This window comes from Hevea brasiliensis, chromosome 9 (assembly GCF_030052815.1).
Source record: "Hevea brasiliensis isolate MT/VB/25A 57/8 chromosome 9, ASM3005281v1, whole genome shotgun sequence".
Lineage (NCBI taxonomy): Eukaryota > Viridiplantae > Streptophyta > Magnoliopsida > Malpighiales > Euphorbiaceae > Hevea > Hevea brasiliensis.
Window position 1 is genome coordinate 13,078,666 of NC_079501.1, and position 20,324 is coordinate 13,098,989.

At 30.8% G+C, this 20,324-nt stretch overlaps 3 protein-coding genes and 1 non-coding gene across 6 annotated transcripts; 2 read left to right on the forward strand and 2 right to left on the reverse strand.

The window, feature by feature from the left end:
* Positions 1–373: 373 nt before the first annotated feature.
* LOC110640593 (RHOMBOID-like protein 1) lies at positions 374–4,316 on the reverse strand. The gene is made up of 6 exons (XM_021791940.2): positions 3,726–4,316; positions 3,017–3,180; positions 1,955–2,118; positions 1,583–1,842; positions 1,066–1,192; positions 374–722 (listed from the first exon to the last, which is right to left on the reverse strand). Exons 1-6 carry the CDS (start codon positions 4,097–4,099, stop codon positions 600–602), a joined length of 1,212 nt encoding a protein of 403 aa, XP_021647632.2. The 5' UTR covers positions 4,100–4,316; the 3' UTR covers positions 374–599.
* Positions 4,317–7,310: 2,994 nt separating this feature from the next.
* Positions 7,311–7,382, forward strand: TRNAG-UCC (transfer RNA glycine (anticodon UCC)). Its single transcript has one exon. It is a non-coding gene; the product is annotated as a tRNA-Gly (tRNA).
* A 1,075-nt stretch (positions 7,383–8,457) lies between these two features.
* Positions 8,458–12,848, reverse strand: LOC110640608 (uncharacterized). 2 transcript variants are annotated; one of them, XM_021791975.2, is made up of 4 exons: positions 12,456–12,843; positions 11,975–12,078; positions 8,964–9,093; positions 8,458–8,849 (listed from the first exon to the last, which is right to left on the reverse strand). In XM_021791975.2, the coding sequence occupies exons 1-4, from the start codon at positions 12,570–12,572 to the stop codon at positions 8,811–8,813; spliced, it is 390 nt and encodes a 129-aa protein (XP_021647667.2). In that variant the 5' UTR covers positions 12,573–12,843; the 3' UTR covers positions 8,458–8,810. The 2 variants fall into 2 exon arrangements, with proteins under 2 accessions (XP_021647667.2, XP_058008970.1); XM_058152987.1 differs by lacking the exon at positions 8,458–8,849 and adding an exon at positions 9,207–9,289 and having other exon boundaries at positions 12,456–12,848.
* A 2,626-nt stretch (positions 12,849–15,474) lies between these two features.
* On the forward strand, positions 15,475–20,304 carry LOC110640594 (oxysterol-binding protein-related protein 3C). Of its 2 annotated transcripts, XM_021791941.2 has the most exons (10): positions 15,475–15,888; positions 16,105–16,198; positions 16,558–16,674; positions 16,769–16,841; positions 16,930–17,048; positions 17,287–17,408; positions 17,917–18,093; positions 18,574–18,718; positions 19,516–19,694; positions 19,803–20,304. In XM_021791941.2, the coding sequence occupies exons 1-10, from the start codon at positions 15,791–15,793 to the stop codon at positions 20,047–20,049; spliced, it is 1,371 nt and encodes a 456-aa protein (XP_021647633.2). In that variant the 5' UTR covers positions 15,475–15,790; the 3' UTR covers positions 20,050–20,304. The 2 variants fall into 2 exon arrangements, with proteins under 2 accessions (XP_021647633.2, XP_058008971.1); XM_058152988.1 differs by lacking the exons at positions 19,516–19,694; positions 19,803–20,304 and adding an exon at positions 19,290–19,501.
* Positions 20,305–20,324: the final 20 nt, after the last annotated feature.

Genomic DNA, 20,324 nt, shown 5'->3' on the forward strand with positions numbered 1-20,324 from the left:
TTTCTACCCTCTCTCTCTCTCTCTCTTTTAAATTCCAAATTTAGGGATTAAAGAATATAATGTAAAGTTTTTGAACAATTTTATAGCTAACTTCCTTTTAACAAAAATCTCAAACAAAATGAAATTAATTAATTTTTGGCCAAATGCATTTTCAAATTCACATCCTTAAATTTGAAATTTTCTATCCACATTTACCTTGCCAAACTGGTTTACAGGCTCACCAGTTACCATACATATTTAAGTAGCCTATGCAGCCATGCAATTGGTTATAAATAATGAACTCCTTCAACAAAAGAACCAAAAGAAGCAGCAGATGGAGGAGGGCTAAAGTTGATTCATCCAGCTATGACTAGTTATGACACAATTCTGTAAATTGTGTGCTAAATCAAACATCAAGGTCGTTTCTATTCTGCTAATGAACCAGTTCTTTCGGTTGCAGTTAACCCAATTTAAAATAACGGAAGCAATTAAAAAGAAATGAATAATTTTCATGAAATTAATCCATTACTTTGAGGTTACAGGAGAATGAATCATATACAACTTTTTTTTGTTAAACAAGAAGATTATACCAACCCTCTACAATCTTGCATCTGAGCGCGTCAACTGCAAAGCTGAGAGCACAACTGCTGAACTTGGGAAGACGAATCATCTGATAGTAGATAGAGGTGGCTTTTCCCATTGTTCAAGCATGTCAAGTTGAAATAATTTCCAAGTTGGCTTGACTGGAAGGACAACAATAAGGTACAGAAGTGGACAAGAAATCAGAAAAGTAAAACAACAATATAAGCACCATGAAACGCTAATAATTTTGTTTGATCAGAGATATAATTGACACAAGAAGAAGAATCAGACCCTGTAGCACCAAAAACATTGGAGAATGCACATCGGCCATATAAGGCCTGACTTATCTCAATAAATATATGGCTTTCAAAATTTTAGTTAAATGACAAATTAATTCCCTATATTTACTTTCAATAACAGTTTTTTCCTCTCTAAAGTCAATTATTGGGCCTTTTCCAAACCAACAAAGAACAAGGGAGCAGAGAGAGCGGAGATATCAGTTACCTCACAAGAAAAATTCTGCCACTTGCAGCTCCATAATGAGGTAGGGACACAGCTCAAATAATGACACCAAGAACAGTAATTATTCAAATCCGCCCCTCGAAGGAGTGCAAGCAACCCAGCAGTAAATCTGGAAAAGAGCACAATAAGTCTGTTAAGAAGACTCCTGAATATTCTACCAATGCCTGACAAAACATTTGTGAATTTGTCAATATGACGATCTCAATTATATATGGTAAATAACAACTAAGGAAGCCTTCTCTTAATCATCTCATTTTCGCAACATAATCAATTGGACAATCTGCCACAAGGTGACCATGCATGGTAAAAAAGATCCAATCAATGATAATATCAAAATCTAATTAAGAAGAGTAACTACTTGCTAGGCTTATTTATATCTCACCCGGCTAGTTTTATCCATATGCTAAAAAAGGAACTTTTTTTAATCACAGCAACCATTAAAATAAATATACATACAATCAAATAAGTAAACAAAATCCCAAACATAAAAATAACTTACCCAACAATCAATAGTATCAGAGAGACAACCCACAGTACATACTGATATGTCTTGTGTCTAGATTTAGATGGAGGTGCAATGTATCCTGGAGGACAAGCCTTTTGGTTAACCCATCCAAACTGGGGCCGAATTAACAACACAAATCCGAGAAGAAAACCAGAAAGAAATCCTCCAATATGGGCAAAGTTATCCACATGTGGAAGGATTCCAACTGCTAAATTTATTATGATGATCAAAACAAGAGTCAATAATGCTGCCAACTGCACATGAAAATCCATATATGTAAGTTAGCTTGGTCCCAAATATTGCATTCTTCAAGTGGTGAGATATTTACTAGGAAACTATGTTTCATTCCAGAGTAACTGAATGCACCTTATTTGCATATATGGTCCAGTTTGTAATCAGCTCTGAAAGCATGCCTCCAAGTAGGCCAAAAAGTGCACCAGAGGCACCAACGGAGATACCCATCTGAATAAAAAGAGCTGACAACAAACTCCCACCAAAACCAGAAATAACATAGACCAACCCAATTCGGACTGTAAAAATGTAAATCAAAGAAATTATAATTTGTGCTTGATAAGTGTTAGCTAATCTTCAACCAAAAATAACAAAAAGATCCAATGCTGCACACAAGTTCAGAGACTTCCTCTCCTACCCACCTCCTCTTCAAATTATCATCCTTTATACACATTCATGAAGCTGCTGATCTACTCTGGATATTTCTTATATATAAGCGCAGTCTGAAACAGCCCAGCCATTGAATGTGTTACTTTTCTAGTGTTTTTGAGTAAGTTTTTTATATTTTTAAATTTGTGCACTGTGATTGAATCAAGTATTTTATCAATGAAAGCAACTTCATAATTACCATCACAGGGTCAGATTAACAGATGTTCACATGACTGCAAATATCATACAATTTCTTCAAAAACTTCCGACTCAAAGTAGACAACAAATAACAGACAGCACTCAGATATATTTTCAGTATTTAAATTCAGTAGAGTACACAATTATGTTTCATTTATCCATCTATAAACCACCTGGTAACTTCTCTGTTATTAATTTGATACCTAAACTTAAAATGACTGAATGATTTATAATTAATTCTTGCATCCACCAGAAAGAACTGCTACTAAGGATTATTTACTTGTATTGTCATATACATAGATAATCCCAATGCACCTAGTAACTTCTCTGTTATCAATTTGATACCTAAACTTAAAAAGACCGAACAAATTATCATTAATTCTTGCATCCACCAGAAAGAACTACTACTAAGGATCATTTACTTGTACTGCCACATACATTGCTATACCACATAGCCACATACAACTGTTTCTGAGAGTTGCAACTACTAGAACGATAAATGAAGCAGGTTTCATGTAAAAGCATGACAAAATTGACAACAATGGTGAAAATGAGAAAGTAGATGCATACTAAACCCAAATTCTTGCTCAAGGCGAATTCCAATAAATACAAGACTCAACATGTTCGCGAGCAGATGGAAGACTCCTGCGTGCAACCATATGCAAGAAATGAGGCGCCAAGCCTGGTGCCGATGCACCACTTTATCCACGTCTAGAGCTCCCATCTTCTCTAATCTGAAGAAACAAACAAATACTAGAAAATATTAGACCCAGAAAAAACACACTTTATGCTTTCCCCAGACCCGAAGCAAATAAAACAGAAGATAGCTCCATCTATTATCTATAAGCAGTAAAGTTAGCGATGAAGAACTCTTAAGGGCACAATTTAAAGCGCAAACATTGGATAAAACATCAGAAAATCCTACCAACATTTCAAAGATTTTTGTGCTAAGTTAACAAATACGAAGTCACCAGAAATAATTGAAAAATGATTCATTTAGTTTTAGCATTCCAACTAAATGAGTCGGAAAATCCAGAAGAAGCTCATAGTAATTAGTGCAACTAAGTTCAAAATAATTGCAATTGGGATTCCTGCCCAACAAGGGAAAAATAAAAATCTCCAATATTCACCCACTACACATTCCAAAAACAAGCAATGCAAAATCAAATATTCAAAATTCAGATTCATAATATTCAAATCGCAACCCAAAATCTTGAAAGTTTCAAAGCAACTTCCATAAGAAGACGTGAACATAGCAAGCAAGAGAAAAGGCACTCACGTGGAAGAGGAAGGACCAAGAAGGGGATTTTCCTTGATGGGTTGAAACGAGAATCTCCCAAGAAACTTGCCAATACAAGACTCCGAGTTCTTGGGGCAATCATTGACATACATGGTAATAAAAAATAGAACAGTATTGGCTAGCACAAACAGCGGCACCAACCATGGCATCCACCGCCTGAACGGCCTGAAATCGGCAGATAACACATATTGCTGATGATGAGAATGATGAGAAGGCACCGCTGGCGACGGCGTTGATCTTTTGGGCAACAACGTAGATGATGCGCCTACCGGGTGCCCGGCGTTGTCCCCCTGCTGGGAATGCACCTTGACCTCCACACCATTCTCAGCCAGCTCTCGCTCTCTTCCCACCATAATCCAGAAACTAATGTCTTAGCTGATACCCTGTCATAAAGGTGAGATCACACAATGGGAAGAGAAAATGGTTGCGTGCGAGAGGGGAGGGGGTAAAGAACGTGTTCTGTTTGTTTATTTAACAATTAAATGGAAAATCTGAAAAATAAATTCAAAAAATAACAATTATTATTAATTTAACACACTCATTATTTCGATAATAACAAATATTTAGATGTAAATTAGAAGATGTATAGCCTCTGAAGAAAAAAATCATAGAAAAAATCAAAAAATTGAACTAATTATAAATAGCAACAACTAAATTCATATTATTATTATTATTGATAAGGTTTCTGATTTTGCAAGGATTCTACGTGTACACAACAAATATAAGAATCTAGCTATTGAATTGTAACGTTTTTTATGTGGGTTTCTTGCAAAGCATTAGTTGTGTACTTTCATTGAAAAATATAAGCCTTATCGATTTTGTTTTGATACAAAGATATTGTGTTTCCAAAATGGATTATCAATATCAATATCAAAATCGTATTTATTCTTATATTTATCTTTTTTTTAGAATAATCCAATATTAATCTTTAAAATAAATTATAATTATTACCTTAAATGATGATTAACTTGGATAAAAGTACACAACTATTGTTTCAATTATTTAGAGTTTGAGAATATTCTTATAGAAAACCATCAATTCATTAAGGTTGAAATGCAAAGTTAATTTCAAAATTTTTTTTCTTTAATAAATTATGTATTTTCTAAAATATAAATAACTAAAAAAACTTTCACATATTAATCATTTTATTTTTAAAAAAATTATATAAAATATATTCGGTACACTAAAAAATCATACACCACATATCCATATAAAAATAATTACACCATAAAACTAAAAAGATATAATCTGAAAGTGAAAATATAATAACCTAATAATTTACCTTAACTTTTTTAATTCATAAAAAAGTAAATTTATTCTTTTTTATTATCACATATTGAGTCTTTTAATTTTTTTTTTTAAATCCATTGATACTTTTATGTATATTATAATATATTAAACCTCATTATTGTATTTTTCATCTTATAGATTGGACACTTGAATGGTCATGAGTTACACCCTATCACACCCGATTGTATTTGATTTGTAAGAATTTTTTTTTACTAGGGTGGTATCATATTTTGTGAATTAATTTGATAAAGTTTAATAAAAACAATAAAATTATATATATTATTTAAAATATTTTAATTATTTATTATGCATATAAAAACAAGTAAAATGCATTCGCTTTTTACAAATTAAAAAATAATGTAAACGGTGTTTAGTTTAACTTATAAAAAGGCCAAATTTATTTATAATTAGAAAGTTACAAGTATTTTATTATTTAATTTAGCTTTTTAGTTAAACAAATTACTTAAAATAAATATTTTTACATAGAACTTATCTATTCATTTTAAAATAACTCTTTGAGAAAATAAAAGAGTATATTATCCTAACAACTTTTAAAAATATAAATATTATCTTCATTTTAATAATTAAACACTAAATTACATAATTTTGTATTATTTTAACAAATTAAATTACTTTTAAACACATTTAATTAAATACTTAAATTATTTAAAATTAATTTTTAAATAATTTTATCAAATAATTAACTATTTTTTTTAAATCGATTTATAAAAAAAATAAACTTTAAATTAAAAATTAAAAGTAAGTAAACTTACTAAACACTCTCACATTTTAAGAATTCTGTATTTTTTGTTTCCTATGATATTATGTTTTTATAACAAAGGAGTATAAGATAGTCATTGAACCAATTAGATTCTCCGCTAACATAACATAACAGGACAGGTATATAATTACAGAACATTCCTTAATACAATGGATCAAAATCTTGAATTCTTCAAAGCCACCATTTCCTTCCTTTATCACTCTCCTTTGCTTTCCAAGCAATTCTTGCTTCTCCTTTTCATATCCTTAAAACCCCGAAATTCCCATTTATTTTCTTGCTCAACAAACAAACCTTTTGATTCTATCCCCCCTTGTATTTACAAACGAGGGTTCGCTGCATCAACATATTTGATTGCCAAGAAAACTATATACATGCATGATCTCTAAGGACTAATAGGGAAGCCTATGAATGGAAAGGGCCTTAATAAATTCTGGTACTTTCGTTTTAGCCTCATTTCTTTGAAGGTTCTTGTTGCTTTATTTCTATTATTCGGGTTTAAAGATTGATGACAACCAAGTTACCTTGTCAAGAGACAATTCTGAAAATTTTGTTAATGCCCATGAACCTAATTCTACTCATGCACATAGAAAAGAAACAGGGGATACTATCGATACAAATGTAACTAGTAATCCCATTTAATGTCTTAATGTGTATGTATGTGCGAGAGGGAGAGAGGTAGGTTAGTGATGAGAAGAGCAGATTTAATTGTTGTTGGTGTTATGAAATTTTGGTAATTATTTGCATCACAATTGCAATCAAATGGGTATTGCTATATAAAAGCGAAATATTTCTTGAAGATGGTATAAGGATTTTGTTTAAGATGGAAGTGATATAAACTAATAAAATTATCAATCAAGATAATTTATGCATTTTCATATTATAAAAATAAAGCCAATTAAAATTAAATCTTGTAACATAGTCGCTTAATGGTTTTGTTCGGCCAAATTGGTAACTGTCAACTGTTGTATTAGCAGTTAGATATTAGCTGATAGTGGTTAATTATTTATATAATAATTTAAAATATAAATATTTATTAAAAATAATTATTGAATTAGCTATCAGATATAAAAACAGTTGTGTCATCTTGTTACACCTTTTTAAAATGCTTCCTTAATTTTTAAAAGTTAATAGGAGTAACTTTTTATTAACCACTCATTTAATTTAAATTTTTAAACACTAATATAAATTTTATATCATCAAATAATATAAATAAAAAAAATAATATTTTAACTATAATTAAAACACTAAACATTCGAAGAGCCAATATCAAGCACTAGCCAGAAGTACAAAATTTACATAATCACACAAATGCTTTAAAAAAAATAATTAAAAATCAAATTTTGTATTCTTCGGTCTCCTGCCAATGCAGCGAGGACGGCATTTAGGGGGTGTCATCTCTCTCTCTCTATACATATATATATATATATATATAGATATTATTTTTTTTTTTTGTAAATGTGCTGAAGAATTTAAGTAACGGGATCATATTGCAAGCGTTTGTAGTCCAAGGGTTAGGATAATTGCCTTCCAAGCAATAGACCCGGGTTCGACTCCCGGCAAACGCAGAGTGGCTAATTAAACATATGCGGCGTCGTTATATTGCATAAAAACCAAAATGAGCAATTGCCACATTTTGAAGCGATGGGTTTAAAAGAAAAGGGCAAAAGCTATGCCAAACCTCCAGCTACGAATTTACGAGCCAAAACAAGCAAAATATATTTTTGACTTCATGTTTGATTTTGGATGTATTTAATATAAGGTTATGCTTGATAAAAAGAACTAATATATTGTAATTAAAGTTATAATATAATTATTATTATTATATTTTTGCGGCGTAATTATATTACATAAAACCAAAATGAGCAATTGCCACATTTTGATGCGACGGCGTTTAAAAGTTAAGGGCAAAAGCAATGCCAAACCTCCGGCTGCAAATTTACGCGCCACAACAAGCAAAACATATTTTCGACTTCATGCTTGATTTTGGATACATTTAATACCACATTACATTTGATGAAGTTATAATTTAATTATTATCATATTTTTATGTTTAATTGTAAAATAAATAATATAAATAATATAATATAATGATAATTTTTATTTTAATATTTAATTTATTTATAATGTTACTAATAACTGATAATAATTATAATAATTGATAGTTGAATAATAGTAATGATTAAGAGATAATTGTATTAAAAAATTATTTAAATTCAAGAAAAAAGAAAATCAATTTTCAAAACTACAAGATTTTATTTTAATTAGTAACATAAAAATATTTTGTTTACAATTTTGACTAGGCACGGTAAGTAAAATTGCAATTACTTTATCAAAATAAGTGAAATTTGATAAAATTAAAAATATTTTTAAGAAATTGCAAATAAGACCCGCCAAGGTATACTCGACCTGATTTGAAATTAGAATCAAACCAGTTTAACCTAAAATCATAATTAAATTTATCAAAATTAATTTTAAACCAGATCGAAATTCACTAGTTCAATTTCAAATTAAAATCGACTTTTTCTTTTCTAAAAAGTTCCATTTTCATGCATTCGGCTTTGCATCACATTCCTTTCAAGCACTCCCAGAAAATACAATTAGGAATAGAAACCCAGTTGCCGTTTCCACAGATGCCTAATCTGGAAGAAAAACAAATAATACTTCCTATCTACAAGCTGCATTAATCATTCAAAATGAACCAATTCAGAATTTTGCTTGCCAGATGTGCAACCCATAAATTGCAACCTCTGGTGAGACATTTATGACAACCCTGAACTAAAACACTGATTTATCATCAACGAGAAGTTTGCATTTTTCATGCACCCCAAAATCAAGATGTTACACAATCATGGAATAGCTAAGTGATAATAATGGCAAGAACTTTCTCATTTTTTTCAGAGCATAAGTAACGGTGCCTCATACAACTGATTAAGATCACACAACGATTTAACCCAGTGAACGCACAAGCCAGCCAAATTGGTGTACCAAGCGAATCAGAAGTGTGCCAAGCTATATACTAGAATCCATGAGAGCTGAAGAACAGAGAAAAGATAAAGTAGGTTTGTTAATTTCATTACTAAATTTAAAATGCTTGAAGGCAGGATTACCTTGAAAGATAAAGAAATAATGAAGAAGAGCTCAAGTACCAGAAAGAGAGTAATAGAAGCAAAAAGCCCCTCTTGAAGGAGAGCACCATGACCACCAAAATCTTCCTCGTCAACCTTTAATATCATTGAATAATAACCATATATAATCCCAGAAGATATCAAGAGAAAACTGCCATACCAAAATCAGCAGCAGAACTTTAGCACAGAATTCACCATTGAAATAGAAAACAACAAAGATTTTTAGAAATGCAATCACATGAAATTTCCATATAAAATATTTACATATCTTCATGTGTGTATTGGTGCTTGGTGCAATGTCAGTATTCTGCATTCCCATTAGGTCAAACATACAATTTGAATTATTCCTACACAGGAAGCAGACATTTTAGCTCACATGAATGCCAAAAAAACAAACTCATCTACTCTATTTACGAAAACTAGCATCAAATTGACAATGCAAGTCTGAATATTGTCCACTGTGCCTATGTTCAATTTTAAAGAAGCTTGATCTGTCCAAAGGCAAGAACTTGAACACCACTCCAATTCATCCTCCTATTGCTAAGTTGCCCATCTAAAGATTCTAAACCACTCCAATTCACCCTCTTACTTGTACACCACAGAGGGAAAACACTCCCCATTGTGCATCTAAACCACTCCTATAATATCTACCTTCACCTTGTCCCATTATATTTAATGGTGATCCCTAATAAAATTTCTTACACGGTTCACCTCAATGTTACCTAGAGTGCAGTTTGTTATGGGATAAAAATATATGTTCTCCAAATAACTGTCTAACTGAAAAGAGAGGGAGAGGTGTTTCTGGGAAAAGAATTTCAGTTTAGTTCATTGCCCTGTTCTTGAAAATTTATAATTAGGTGCAGTAATATGAAAAGGCAGTAAATCAAAATACGGAGAAAAAGGAAAGTAGGAAATGATTACATTTTTATTAGAAATTTGCAATGTTTAAATCTGAAATAAATGAGGTGTATGCAGATTTATATCTGAGCAGTAATCTTCTAACTATTTACCATGTAATCTGATTTAAGCCATGTGTCCCTTATTCTTTTTTATTTAGGTCATGTTCCCCTTATAATGTTGCTATCAACACCGCCCGTGCCCCCCCTTTCCCTCTCCCCAATTCTTTCCTTTCTCAAAGATGATTAAAAAATCAAGCAAGATTTGAAGAATCAAGGTTCATTGCCGTGAATCACTGAATCTGTATAATCAAGGGTCCAACTAAACAATCTTCTGAACTTAAAGCACCAAAATCCAATTATAAAATCTTCATTTATCCTGCCAATAGAGGGTCTTTCTGAAACATTTTTCCTCACATCAAGAAGCATCACATGAAAAGGTAGTGAGAAAAAAGTTGCAGAAGGAAAACAATCCTATTGACAGGTAGATCTCCCACCTAGTTCCTATGTAGCTCAATTTTCGAGAGGCTAATTTTCCTTGACACCATTAGATGGGAGATTCACATTACTGATGCCTTTTGTGAACTCCCAAAGGCAAGCCCATACATGTAGAAAAGGCCCTCCAAACCAAGCAACTAACTTTCCAAGAACATATGAAGCCAACTTTATAATGCCCCAGTCCTCTACCCATAAAATATGTTGCTCAACCATCAAGCCCTAGCTAACTCTTATAGATAATTATGCATCAGATATTCAATTTATTATGAAAGAACTGTAAGCATCCATTTGGCTAGAACAGCTCCTATGAGAACCATATTATAGCCCCACGGATTTAAACTCCACTTTCTTTTATGCTCTTTTAACTCCTTCAAATTCAACTGTATCACAACTTAAATATGTGGAAATCTTTGACTCGCATGACCAAAACACCCCATTTAATACTTCAAGGACATAAGTTAAGTTTAATTTAATGGAGTACCAATGCAAGGATCCATAGGTAAAGCATTTATTCCTATTTCTCAAATATCTAGAATCTTGAGTAAAAAGTGAATTCTTCCAGCTTATTTCAGCTAAAACACTTGACTCTAGAGGTGTGTCTTCCTAGATTAATCCACGTGATTCAGAACTAGAGCTTCATTAACAAAATTAACATGAAAGCATAAAATTGAATCCTGCCAACATTATTGCATTTAGCTAGAACTAATGCCGTGTTATCATCACGTGAATGGCAACTTACTCACAGCTAGCTCTAGCAACTCATTTTATAATATTCAATTAACTAATTAATTTCAAAATTGTGCAACTTTTTTGCACTTTGTGCTTCAAGAAATAAAAAGACACATAACCTTGACAACCTTAACCCTTTTCGTAACCCTTTTTATTTTCAGAAAGAATGGGAGAGCCTCCTTCTGGAGGCATCCTCAACAGGCTATTGGTTTAGCTATCTAACCTAGATACAACAATCTGATTTTGGTGAAGCTAAATAAGGGCATCTGATTATCCACTCATATCATTAACTTTTCCATTTATCATTACCTTTTCCATGTATGGCTCCTATAATGATAAAAAAATCAAATCCCCAGATATACATGATAAAGATGGCATGAAACAGGTAAAATCATCCACAGTATGATAAAAATGTCCATATATATTCAAAGACACAACCTGGTGTCAGTCATTTTAACCTGTCATGTTAGAGGGCTTAAATAAACATTTTGGGATTTTTTTGATATTTATTTAATAGTTGTATTCAGTGGACCATCAATAGACCAAAAAACACTATCCCATAAAAAAAAACGAACTAAATAGAAGTCAAGTACCCTGGGCGTCTAAATACCATATTCATAGCCTACTACACCACCCAAACTTAACAGCAAGTTCTTCGAATACTGACATCAAGAACATAAACAAAAGTAACATAAATTTTTATGTCATCTGAGCTTGCAAGTTGCAATCTCAGCTTCAATACATATCCATCTCCTGACTTAGTTATATAGTATGAACAGTTAGGGGATTTATTAAAATTTCTTTGAATAGAAACACTGTGAAAGGTAACTGGAAATAGCATTTCAAAAAGAATTTGCAAAATTATACAGTTAGCAAACAGAATAAAAGGCTGTACAAGCTCCAACTTACACGGCAATCCATATGCCCCCAACCACAGGTATGGCACCCCAAAGCAATCCACACACAAGGGCCACTATTTGCCTAATCCAATGCAAGACATCACCCAATTGATCCTGAGAAAAAAAAAAATACACATATATATATATGCACACACACATTAATAATCAATAACTTCAAATTATGTTGATAAAGGCCCTATTCCTCACCATCCACTTTTGCACTCAGGCATTGTACATCTATCACAGATTCCCATTTGGATTAATGGGTTTAACTCCAAAACCACTATTACGCTAAAAGATACCAGACTGCAGACTTCAGTTGCGGAACTGGCACTTGACTCCACAATGATTCTATACCTAGTTATTTACTCAATCCCAATAAAACTGATTACTTGAATATTAAGAAATTAACAAAGAGAAATAATATATATATATATATATATATATATATATATATATATGTAGAAACTGAAGATTAGAAAGGAAGTAACCTTGTCCCAAGAAGCCTCTGGATCCAACAATTTAGCAAATTTGAAAGGAGACAAGTGGCCGTTTTGATGTTGCTGTAGCTGGTGATTATTCAATTTAGTCGATTTACCTTCTTTCATTGCTGGTCAAACCACCAAAAAATAGAACTTTCCCAACAAAAAAGAAAGAAAATCGAATCTACAGCAAACAACAAAGTCCTTCTAGAAATGAATTTTCAGTTTGGATTTGGGTATTGTGGGTTGAAAGGATTGTTGAAGGCGGCAGTGAAGACGAACTAGGGTTGGATTTTGTTGGAGAGAGAGATTGGATTTGAGGAAGAAAATAAAAATTGAATTGCCTCCCTGTAAATTGGGTCGTGGAGATTGGTTGCATTATTATTATTTTATGGGTTCCTTGGTGGAAATTTGTTTATGCACTTGGCATATTCCTGCTTTAGTGCGCTGCACGTGCTTTTATACTTAGCACCCTTAACTTTAGGTTCATTGTTAAATTTTTCACAAATCAATTCAATTCAATACCCATATTCTAATAAAATTATCGTGTTTTAACAATTATTCAATCATATTATTAACTAACAAAATGTCCATACTATAAATGAGTTAGTATATAATTTTAATTTTTAAATATTATTTCAATAATAATAATTATTATTATTATTATTAAATTACTTTTTATTTAAATTTCTCTCTTATTTAATTTATTTTAATAAATTTTAACTATTATGATAGTAAATTTTAATTAATTTATAGTATAGTTAATTAAAATACCTTATCTAATTCTTTTTATGTATTAATTGACTATAATTTTTATGATTACTATGTTTAAAATATAATAATTACTTTATTCACAAAAACAATTTAAACATTATAAAATTTTATATTTTATCTTATAAATTTATGTAAAGTAATATTTATTTTTTTAATACTTTACATAAAATATATTAAATTAATGAAAAATATTATTATTTCCAATAATATATAAATATAGTATTTTTTGTAATTAATATAATAAAAAATATTTTAAATTTTTTTGAGAATATTATTTTAAATTAATAACAATGAATTGAATTATTTAAATTTAATAATAATAAAAATGTATAACATTATTATTAATTAAAAATAATATTTTATTATATTATTTTCAAAAATACTATAACTTTATATTTTTGCAAAGTGTTAAAACTATTTCTCTGTTAATATGATATATTTTTTTGTGAAAAAATTTTTCAAAAAATTATTATTACTCTACATAAATTTATGATATAAAATATACAAATTTCATAAAAATTATATATATATATATATATAATCATTTCTATTAATCTAATAAATTTTACAAATATATACCTATAATTTTGATATTATAACTTATTTTTTCAATCAACTTTACTTATATTTATAATAATATTTATTATCCATCTTTGAAATGTTATGACTATATAAAAATATAATTGAGAAATGATTTCTGCATAAAAATATAATTATTAACTAAAATTGAAAAATAATTTTGTTGAACAAATAATAAAATGATAAATAATCAAAATATTAATTTGGGGCATAGTTACACTATCCTTAAATAATTTTGACACAAGTTACTATCTTTCAATATTCAACAGACTCTTTCTAATATTATAAACTATAAAAAATAAGTAGAAATATAAATAATTTTTTATGATTGAAACTAATAAATTTTGAATAAAAAATAATAAAAATAAAAGCAAATTGGAGAAAAAAAATTTAAGAACAAAATGTGAGAAAACAATTTTTTCTAATTAGAGAATTAATAGTTTTATCATAATGGAAAGTAATTAAATACTTATAATAAAAAATAGAGAAAATTTAATTAAATGAAATTAATTATATTTTATAATTAGAAAATTTATAATTTTATCATAATTGAAAACGATTAAATAATTATAATTAAAAATAAAGAAAATTTAATAAAATTAAATTAATTATATTTTATAAATAAATACCACTTGTAATCTTACATGGCAAGCTCTTTTCTTGTAATGCCACATGGCAAGCTTTTTAGAAGATTTTAACTTATATATTACTTATATATAAATAGGTTTAATATAAGAGATATTTAAATAGATAATATTATAATAATAATGTAAAATTATCTTTAAAAGTGAAATTAGATTTGAAATGGCAAAATGGCGTAAAGTTTATATTTACTATTTAATTAATATAAAATAAATTACAGTAATTTATTTTTTATAAAAAAATATTTCATTAATTAAAAATAAAAAATAAAAGTGAAATATAAATTAACATATAATATTTTTACATAAATAAATTTATAAAAAAATATAAAAATTTTTCAATAATGCATTTAATCTCAAAGGCTTCAATTTTTAAAAATAAAATTTTTAAGAAAATAATAATTTAAATAATAAAAATTAAGATAATAATATTACTAATAATGATATATTTTATTTTTCGCAATATATCGAACTAAATATTTATACTATATAAAATTAAATTTTTATATGTCTAATTTAATTTTTATTATTTTACTATTTATTAAAATTATTTAATATTGTTTTATAATTTGATTTTTCAATATTTATAGAATGTAACTACACTACTCTCACTTTAATACTTTATTTTCAATAGTTATATTTTATTATATAATGTTTATAATAAATATAAAAATTTAGTATTTAAATTGAACTTTTAAATAAAAATAATAATAATAACTCTCAATAAATTAAGTTTCTTAAATTAAATATCATAATTCTATTATCGATAAGAACGATTTTAATTATAAAATTTTAAATTATTAAATAATTTAATTTCTATAATTTATATCGTGGGGATAAATATCATATAAAGAGGAGTGAGTATATCTCAAATCTGTATTTACTTGCACTAAAGTTTTTATTTTAGTTAATGATAAATGCGTTGAATTTTTAATGAAACGATCATTAGCATCATTTTAAAAAATTATTTTAAATTAAAAAATATTTAATTATGATTTTTTTTTTATCAAACTTTTATATTATCGTAGTTTAACGTTAATATTTATAATCTAAACGGGAATAAATCCCAGCTGACAAGGGACAACGAAAAAGCGAGTTGCGAAAGCGCCAACCAGTTTCGACTTTCACAAGCAGTCGTTTATCTTTTGAAAAATCACAGATTCTTCTATTCTCCATTTCATTTCACACTCTTGACTTCTCTATTTCTTCTTGGTCCAAATCGACGACTCCAATTAATTTCTTTCCTTTTAAGGAGCCGGCCTTGCCTCTTTTACCGCCGGCTGAGCATTTGAGTTCGAAAAACTGATTTCAGAATCAACAAAACAAAGCTTTTTATTCCTACAGGAAAAAATGGCTACTCCTAATGACAATCAAAGTAAAGGCTTTTTTGCTGCCATGACCTCTGGCTTGTCCATGTTTGGCAACGCTATGCACAGATCTGTTAATGGGTAATTCCAGTTTTCCTCTTCTCTTTCTTTTGTTTTTGAACTTTTGTCAATTGCTAGTTTTAAGCTATTCATCGTGGGACACCAATTCAAGATTTAATTTTTAAGCTTTTCATAATACCCGTGTAATTGGGGTGTTAAGTTTTGAATTCAGTATCTGGGCTTTCTGTGCTTAACGGCCTCAATTGGTTGAGTATACTTTATTTTCAATATCTCCAGGTTACTGGGTTATGAAGGAGTAGAAGTCATAAATCCTGAGGGTGGCAAACATGACGCAGAGGAGGAAGCTCAGAAAGGAAGATGGGAGCAGGAGGTATGATGCCTTTGTTGCTTCCCCAATTCTTCACAGTTTAATTCTCTTTTTATCCAATCGGAGTCCTAACGTCGGTTATGTACACGATGCTCATCATCATATCATATACTGTGTTTAACACTATGTTTTGGTGTTGCCCTTATTTGTCAGTTTGAAACTAGCGTCGTGGTCTTTATGTGCTAGAGAAGTGCAGTCTGGCTTTTGTCCAGTCTTTTTTTTCCTTGCCCCCTTCTTTGCACCTTTTGTTTTCTGTTCATTAATCCTTTTCTGCTTTATGCTTGTTTGATTGTGAATTGACCTTGTACCCTATTTGTGGTTAGTACATGCTAATATTTTGAGCTGGATAATGTTCTATATAGGAACGAGATGGCTACTGGAAAATGATGCAGAAGTACATAGGCTCAGATGTTACATCTATGGTGACACTTCCTGTCATTATTTTTGAGCCAATGACCATGCTTCAAAAAATGGCAGAGGTTTGTGCCTATCTGTTTGTTTCATTTTATGATTCAATGTTATGGACACTCCATATAGTCTGCACTGTTTTCTAAATTGTCCTGCCTATCACAGTTGATGGAATACTCCTACTTGTTAGATCTAGCGGATGAATGCGAGGATCCTTACATCCGTTTGGTGTATACTTGTGAGTAGTTTGCTTTTGCATTGAATTTTTATGAGCCTCATTCAAGTATTGTTGGCATAATGAACTGACTTTGTACCATCCGGTGTAGCGTCATGGGCTATCTCTGTCTACTATGCCTTACAACGAACGTGGAAACCTTTTAATCCCATTCTTGGGGAGACTTATGAGATGATTAATCATGGTGGGATTACATTTATTTCAGAGCAGGTGAGTCTTCAATTTTTCACTTTTTTCTTGAACACCTGTTTCATTCCTATCTTTGCTTTAAATATCTGATGCATTCTTGCAAGTACAAGATTTGCAAAGGTGCCTTTCATCCAAATTGATTCATTCTGGATGTATTTGATCTGTATACAGCTCACGTGTCCAAAGAGGCTTCATTTAATGTTGTTTTCTATTCTGTATTGTTTCCATTGCTGATTATCTCACCATGTCTTAATATTAGGTGAGCCATCATCCCCCGATGGGTGCTGGCCATGCTGAAAATGAGCATTTTACTTATGACATCACATCAAAGTTGAAGACTAAATTTTTAGGGAACTCTGTTGATGTTTACCCAGTTGGAAGGTAATACCTGCAATGATACTTCCATTTTTTCCCTTGCATTTTGTCATGTCTTTAAGTTTTAAGTCTACATTGTGTTTGCATTACTTGATTAATAGATTGGATTTTGTGGGCCAGGGGAAAATTCTTTAGTTATTTGCTCTTACTTTCCTTTCCCAACATGTTCTCTCCACCTTCCAAACATGGTGTAGCAACTTTCTTAAATTTTTACTTTGTCCCAATTACTTTTTTCCCTAACATTGTGCGAGTATGCCTTTGGGCAAAGTAAGAAAACCAGTTGTTATCTGTTTATTGTTGTATTCATGTATTGGTAGATTTAAGATCCTATCTTGATGCGTGGCATCTGTCCATCTTATTTGGTAATTCTATTGGTTGACTTTCAATGAAGGGTTTCATCATAGTTGACAACATTTCTTTGTTTATCAACTTTTAGCATTGTTTGATGTTTAATTTGATTACAATTGAGATCTTTAAATAGTGTAGAAATTGAGATCTGTTAACTCTTTTGCAGAACGCGTGTAACTCTTAAAAGAGATGGCGTGGTTTTAGATCTAGTGCCACCACCCACAAAGGTTAACAATCTGATTTTTGGACGGACTTGGGTTGATTCACCTGGGGAGATGATAATGACGAATTTGACCACTGGGGACAAAGTTGTTCTATTTTTTCAACCATGTGGCTGGTTTGGGTATTTAACCTGTTTCTATCTCTGTCTATTTATGGTTCCATTCCCTCAGCATTGGCTTTTCTTCTATCTATATGTAAAATGTAGGTGTTTGATAAATATATCGTGGCATAAATACCTACATGCTTCTGAAAATGGGAAATTCTGGGATGACTAGAATTGGAATGTTTGAAAGCAATCATGTTGGAGTTGTATTTAGACTTCACCCATTAAATTGTCTGTCCATACTCTCTCTCTACTTGCTGTTATCTTTCTTTGTATCTGTATGAAGTTGGAAAATGCTTAATTTTGAATTCATTATATACATTATATTCACATTCAGTGATTTTAGGTCATCTACATGCTCTCTTTTATATAAATGTATATATGGGGGATGTGGGTTTCTTCAAGGATTTAAACCATCATTGGATTTTAATTTGCTTTGTTTATACTGGCCTTGCAACCTGCTGGTTGTGACTGATGAACAATTGTGCTTGATTTCAGTGCCGGTCGCTATGAAGTGGACGGATATGTTTATAATGCTGCTGAAGAGCCCAAAATATTGATGACAGGGAAGTGGAATGAGTCAATGAGCTATCAACCATGTGATCTGGAAGGTGAACCTCTTCCAGACTCAGAATTGAAAGAGGTAAGGACTTCCTTTATCACATGCTGCTTTTATGTGAAACAAAAGTCAATAACTATCTACAATGTTAAGTTCTATTAAGCAATTTTTGCATTTAGCCTCCTGGTATTATGCTTCTTTATACTTATATCAATTTGATCATGGCATGCCAGAATGGCTGTAATGGTGAAAGTGCTATTACTTGTAGCAAATGCTTACTTGAAGTGCACTAGATGCTTGTAGTCAGATAGATCATGGCAGTTACATACTTGTTTTGAATATTTTCTTGTTGGCATGTTGTCTACTAAGAATTGTTTCTCTATTTGCTTCACTGAAATCTGTTTTTAATAAAATTGCAAACCATTTTTTTCCTGCTCCGGAAAATAGGGTATCTTGAGAACAAGTTTTCAGATAAGTGTTTTCCTAGAATAGTTAGTCAGCCAAACAAGTTTTTCCATTGACAGTATTTTTTTTTCATATCTGAATTTAAATTTTTGAAAATAGGAACCAATGCCATTTTTTACGTATGAGCAGTCAGACAGAATGCAATCATATTTGTGTTTGCTTTTTATTTATTTACATTTATTCCCATCAGCATGCAAAGAATTTGACTTTCGAGGATGATGGTGACTCAGTTGTGAGCATGCATGGGTGTGTGCATAGATGTGTCTGTTGAGTGTTGGGATAATTTTCGTGATGGGATACGTCCTTTTTGGTAACTAACAAGGTGCTCTGAGTTTGCTGATATTTGACTTGGTAATTAGAAATACTTGGAACTACTTACTTCTCATCTACAGATTTTATTTAATTTTGCTATGCAGGTCTGGCATGTTGCTGATGTTCCAGCAAATGATAAATTTCAGTATACATACTTTGCACATAAACTTAACAGCTTTGACACAGCTCCTAAGAAGCTGTTAGCATCTGATTCTCGTTTACGCTCTGATAGATTAGCACTGGAGAAGGGTGATCTATTGAAAGCTGGTGCTGAAAAGAGCAGGTATGTCTCTCTTAACTCACCCTTGATTAATGCCCCGAATTGATTGTGGTGCAAAATCAGTTCTTTCAATTGTAAGGTGTTAACCCAACATTTTCTTAATCTTGTCAGGTTGGAGGAAAGGCAGAGAGCTGAAAAAAGAGAACGGGAGGCTAAGGCCCATAAATTTACACCGAGATGGTTTGATATGACTGATGAGGTTACACCTACACCATGGGGTGACTTGGAAGTCTACCAATACAATGGTAAATACGCAGAACATAGGGCAGCTATGGATAGATCAGATAGCATAGAAGAGGTTGATGTCAAATCATTTGAATTCAACCCGTGGCAGTATGGTAACTTGTCTGTAGAATGAGGCACTCTTGTCTTCATGTTTGCTCGGTTTATGCAGTTGTAACTCTTTGTTATGATGTGGAATCTAGCTATTATTTTTAGGCTTGTGTACAGTATATCTTCTTTTTGATAAATCTCTTTGCTGTTGGTTTGAGAAGTTCTATTTAGTTTATTAAGACTTAGAAAGCCTTTCTTTTGTCTCTTTTTCTGAGAAACCCATCATCCACACTCCTCTCTTGTTATTCTGCTTATAAAAATTTTGATATTTTGGGATGCCTGTACTTGAATTCATTGTTT